We start from the raw sequence: 5601 nt of genomic DNA, 5'->3' as shown, positions 1-5601 counted from the left end.
CGCATAACACTGTCAAGGAGGAGCTATCATAATTCATAAGCCATTAGCTGAAGTGATACAAGAAGCCATTACAACCCCCTCTCCCCTTACATTAGCAACTGGGAATGGGATACTAGCTAAATATATAAAGCTCAACACTTCTAATTAAACTGGTCTTCACTGAACACAAAAATTTCATTACCAATACACTCCAATTCTATCCTACTATATGCTATTTCACTTTACAGCAAGAAGAATAACTGCTTTCCAAGACTAACAATCACCATAATAAGTTATTAAACCCAGAGTGCATGTCCGGATGCTGAATCGGGCAGACCTGAATGGTATAATTCTTCATTTTTAGCATTGACAAGTGCCATCCAATCTTCATTTTTTGCAGACAAAATGTTAACATCTTGCTCCTACGTTGGAGAAATGGCATTTAAATATCTTCATGGTTCTGCACTAGAATCTGATTACCACGGCACAGAACGAACTCTCTGAAGGAAACGTGAAGGTCTTCGCTTTTCCATGACAGGGATCACGTTCTCCATTAGCTGCATGACAAAAAATTAACCTTCAGTAACAGTCATTTCCTCCTGAAGTTTTAACATTATACTCCAAGGTGCTCTCTCCTTTGGTCGATATTTGTAGTAGAGAGACATTAACTTACGAAAAAATCAAGAGATATTCAAATATCATGCTATATTATGCAGTTTGCCTCTTGACAGTTGACTAACAAAGGGAAAAAAAAAATTAAAAAATCCAAATCTAAGACCATGACTAGAGAAGTAAAATAACTTATTTTCAATTTTGATCAATAAATAATCACGTATGTCAAAACTTAATTATTTACTTACAAGTAAATTGAGTTAGTTAAGCTCAGCCAAAAATGCTCCTAGATATGCTAAAAAAATTTGAACAACTTAAATAGAGACACATGGTCCACTTATCCATGTTTGAAAGGGCAATAGCACAGGTTAATAATATTCTCCACGTTATCCAGCAGTCATCAGAAGATCATATAAAGCTTATGTGCATACATATACTGTGTTGTTTATTACCCAACTTCCGCCCCAGTTAGTTTCGCCCCTAATTTTCATCAACTTTCCACCCTGGTATTTCATTCCTTCTAGACCCACCTTCTGCAGACTTCTATCCTCCCAACTACCTCAGCATGTTTCCCATATCCTCTGCTTTACAATGTTTCACCAACATGCCAACAGTATTCAACTTCCTGATATCTGGATTACATTTATTTTCCACACGAACTAACTTTGACATCACCACAACAGTTCCTCTAAATTCTCATTTCTTCACACTCTCCTCTCATTCCTTAAATCCACGCCTTTCTTGCTTCCTTTGCATATAAAATTGAACAACAGCTATCACGCATCGAAAGCCTTATGCCCCTTATTATGATACTTGAATGCATATCCCTGAATTTTGTTTTAAAAATAGACTATCAACCTCTTCTTCAACATAAAACAAAGAATCTTAAAAATTTCTGGAGACTTATAGTATCATGTTTGCCACATGATGAGGGGAAACAATACTTCAAATAAGAGACTGGATATGTATGAAAATATTGAATCATATCCCATGAATATTAATTTACTGGAGATAGATCTACAAGATCATCAATGATAAAGACATATATGGATCAGATAGAGAATTATTCACATACTACATCTGTACCCAGTGGAAAATGAAATGAAAACTTTAAGCTTAATTCTGTAAATAACCTAGCATTCTGCTAACGATTCGAATTGAAAAGACAATGCTATCTGCAAAAGGTAAACACCTCCCAGTTGCAACTTAATTATATTCAATGCATCCCCCACCCCACCGAAAAAGAAGAAAAACAGATGGAACACAACCTTAAAAGAGCAAATCCTTACTTCCAGTGCTGAGTAATATGTCAATTATTTCTCTATATTTCCTTCTAAACTCATTGTGGAAGTTGAAATAACACCAATTAGATTCTAAACTGATAAAAAAACACCACCACAGCTCCTACACGCTACTCACAGAATGAATTCCCGTTGCCTGTCAAGATTAAGTCAAGCAACGTCTAGCACTCATGCAATCCACATATTTATGCAAACAATTCAGTTTCAAATTGAATTCACTAGGTAATTTTCAACAAGCATTTCTAGCAGTGCATAGTATAACTTAATAATAGTGCAGGATTATTTCCTAGAACTAATTACATGTCTCGCTCATTAAAGTTGAAGTTTCTCGTATTAACTGAATAATCACAAATTCGTGCACATCCATTTTTCGTTAAAACTAACTGAAAGCCGTCCAAATAGAGTAAATGAACTGTTGATTAAAAAAATTTCATGCAGCCTCTTGATAAGTGGGCAAGTGAAAGTGCTCAGTACAAGTATCATATCAACTTCATTATTTTTCACATTCAAAACTAAATAATGCCCCCATATGTGATGAGATTGACTACAAGACCATATGATGCATAGTGGAAAATAGATACCTGTTTAAGCCTCTCTTTTGTCCACTCCGCCTGGAATTGGAAATATATGAAAATCCACTCATAAGTTCGGAGAATTGAATCACACAAATACACTCAAGCATGAAGACTCTAGATATGTAATAGATACTTAAATACCCAATAATTTAAAATGGATGACATCAATACCAGAAATCTAAGGATGTAACGTTGTATTACATTTACATAACAAAGGTATGAAAATCAACAAAAGGTTAAGAAAATCTTTTAGCATAGAATATACTACTAATTTACTAGCATTAGCCACCAAATACAGAAAACCTTTTACACTAACGGTCAGGATCATATATGGTCACTTTCGTGGGAGGAAGGAGGGGACACAATAGTTTAGATTTAAAAAGAATGATTCTTAAATTGTTATACAGCATGCTATGGCCCAGGCCATAAAAATTTGCTGCCTGACCACATGATATTACATCTCAAGTGAAGCTAAACAGCAAAAGAACCTAAAAGTTTATATTATTTGGCTCAAATCAGAGCATTCAAGCAACAGAAACCATGCAAGTTATATTCAACAAAAAAAAGTAATTAAGTAGTACTTTAAGGTCAATAACTTCATTTATCCTATCCTTATGTCTATTATCAGTTAAATAGGCAATCTTACCTTCCCAGCCACAAAAGATGATAGAAGAAAGTTGAAGCATTAATTTATCTCAGATCGCGGAAGATAATTACTGATTTTTATTTATTTATTTGTTTTGTTTAAGAAACCAAAATGATGTAAAAAATCTTTGTTCCACTTAATAGAAGAAATATAAAAAATCAGATGCACAAGAGCATCTGATAGTATTATCAATGATTCAATTTATAGTACAAACTTCATTTGCAGACCATAAGGTTTTCCTTTGAATATCATCATAAAAGCAAATTAACAAACACATTAATTGATAGACATGATATATAAGTTTAAATTTTATAAGAAATCAGTTGAATGATGGTATTTATTTGTTTAGCCATCATGAAGAAACTAAAATCAAGAAATAGAATAATTATCTCATAATAGTATTAGATAAATGAGAAGTGATTACTGTGTACTTGCAGTATATATGTACCGCTGAGCACACAAGGAAAGATGAAGTAAAGTTCCAAGAAAAGTTGTACAGCAATTTCTTAACTTTAACCAGATAACAAAGTGAAAAGTTATTAAGTATTGACTTCAACTATACAAAATGGAGCGAAGTGATTTAAAAATTATGACATGATTTAGAACTTCAAATACAAGGCAAAGATTACGAGAACGTAAGAGACTGAAATCCAACTCTCATTATTCTTGCTTCCAATTATTTCCACTTTTGGTACCAATACCAAGGGACATGCAAGCATATGTATACAAAATCTGCTTATAGTTACATGGCATGACACCAAAATGATAAAAGCACATTAAATGCTTTGAAAAGATGATGTTGAGGAGTTCCAAAATCAACACGTAAAGTTCTGTGAAACAACCAATGGTGAAGATATACATATTATGTATATGTACACCAGGAGCCTCGATTCACAAAGAGCCTGCTATCCTCATAGACAATAACAAAGGTAATACTTTGATGGGGTTGTAGGGGATCATGCCATGTGAAAACAGAGAAACTTGGGCTGTCGCAAGTTTTTAAAGGAAGCAGAAAACCAACAGCAAATCAAGGTGGATAAATAAAGATACCAACCAATCAAAGGCACCCAGAAAACTGTTAAAACTCAGAAGATATGAAACAATGAATTTTTAGACAAAAGAAGTCATTGTGATACAGTTTATTCTCCAAGTTACAAAAATTGTGGGTCACATGTTTAAGTTTAGTTAAATCAACTTCTACATTTGAACTACAAAAATTAGCAGTCAGAACTCAGCAATTCAAAAAAAGTCCTGTAAACTTATATTCATGGAGTATGTCAAGATCTTCATTTTTCAAAGTACAAACTAGAGGCAATTTTAATTACCTTCTCTTTCAAAAGCTGCTCATTCTCTTCCTGAAGTCTCACTGCCATTGACTCCAATTCCACTTGATAGGCCTAAATCAGGCACAAAATTAATCAGAAACAAGAAAAATTCCAAAATCCCGCTAACCAAAACTAAAAGAGAATGGAATTTCTTTTACCTGCTTTCTCTCTCTTGACCTTGCAGCTGACTCCCTATTCTTAATCATCCTCCTCTGCCTTTGTTGTGTCGCCTTATCCAACGGTTCTAACAAGCTCAAGCTCAAGCTCAAGCTCCTTGGCTTTTGCTGTGCCACCTTATCCAAAGGTTCCATCAAGCTCATGGTCCTCTTTCCTCTCCCTCTCCCTCTCCCTCTCCCGTTCCCAAAACCCCCAACATCCACTCCTATCTCTAACCCAGTCGCCATTCCCACCACAGGAGAATTTTCATGCCCATAAATCCCACCACTCATCATCTCCTCCTTCACCTCCACAGTCACTCCTGCCCCGGCACCACTGGCCTCACCCTCCACGGCCCCTGCCTTCACCAAAAAATCCTCCAGAGTCATCATCTCCTGCTTGGGCACCTGCTCGGTCTGCCTCTTCTTTCCAGCCACAATCTCCCTCCAGACATCATCAACCGTCTTCCTAATAGCACGAGGGGGCTCCACGTTCCCCACTTCGCAATCACTTATCGGAGTCACAGCTCCGGCAGCATCAAGCAACGTAATCTCCGCATTCAACAAAGTACTAGAACCTTCCCCCTCCGTAACCGGGTCAGAGTCCGAGCCCGTATCAGTATCCACATAAGAATTTCTCAAGAAATTAATCAACCTCGTAGAAGAACCCGAAGCACAACCAGAAAGTTTTCTCTTGAGATCTAAATTCCGCGACGGCACCAGCTTCGACGACGCCATTAATTAACAAAAAATATGACTATTAGTGGGATTTAATCAGAATCACCATCAGGTTGCCCCTATCCATTATTTTTTTTCTGGGTATGTGCGTGCGAGTATGACAAAGAGTGCGGTAATGATGACTGTGCGCGTCAGTGTGCTTGTGTTGACACTCAATCGAAATAGGCCTAGGGATTTGTATTTCTGGCGATTTTGTGATGAGGAGAGTGAGAGTAGTGGGAGAGATTTCGTTCTCTTTTGGAAGACAGTTCATACGTTTAAAAAAAAAAA

General features: G+C 36.3%; 1 protein-coding gene across 3 annotated transcripts; it reads right to left on the bottom strand.

Annotated features, from left to right (window-relative positions):
- LOC111393264 (G-box-binding factor 4-like) lies at positions 1 to 5565 on the bottom strand. Of its 3 annotated transcripts, XR_002702380.1 has the most exons (5): positions 4597 to 5565; positions 4439 to 4510; positions 2474 to 2503; positions 1044 to 1418; positions 1 to 536 (listed from the first exon to the last, which is right to left on the bottom strand). XR_002702380.1 is itself a non-coding variant. In XM_023018711.1 (4 exons), the coding sequence occupies exons 1-4, from the start codon at positions 5329 to 5331 to the stop codon at positions 456 to 458; spliced, it is 918 nt and encodes a 305-aa protein (XP_022874479.1). In that variant the 5' UTR covers positions 5332 to 5565; the 3' UTR covers positions 1 to 455. The 3 variants fall into 3 exon arrangements, 2 of the variants coding, with proteins under 2 accessions (XP_022874479.1, XP_022874480.1); XM_023018711.1 differs by lacking the exon at positions 1044 to 1418; XM_023018712.1 differs by lacking the exons at positions 1044 to 1418; positions 2474 to 2503.
- Between the last annotated feature and the right edge of the window lie 36 nt (positions 5566 to 5601).

This window comes from Olea europaea, chromosome 4 (assembly GCF_002742605.1).
Source record: "Olea europaea var. sylvestris chromosome 4, O_europaea_v1, whole genome shotgun sequence".
NCBI classification, from domain to species: domain Eukaryota; kingdom Viridiplantae; phylum Streptophyta; class Magnoliopsida; order Lamiales; family Oleaceae; genus Olea; species Olea europaea.
The sequence above is the reverse complement of the archived record's forward strand: the minus strand, read 5'-3'. Positions and strand labels throughout refer to the sequence as shown.

Excerpts from the sequence above, each read along its gene's own strand:
- LOC111393264 (XM_023018711.1), bottom strand. The coding sequence starts at position 5,331 with ATGGCGTCGTCGAAGCTGGTGCCGTCGCGGAATTTAGATCTCAAGAGA. Across the intron at positions 4,511-4,596 it reads GGTCAAGAGAGAGAAAGCAG|GCCTATCAAGTGGAATTGGA; the intron begins GTAAAAGAAATT and ends TGCCTGATTTAG. Across the intron at positions 2,504-4,438 it reads AGCAGCTTTTGAAAGAGAAG|GCGGAGTGGACAAAAGAGAG; the intron begins GTAATTAAAATT and ends TTCCAATTCCAG.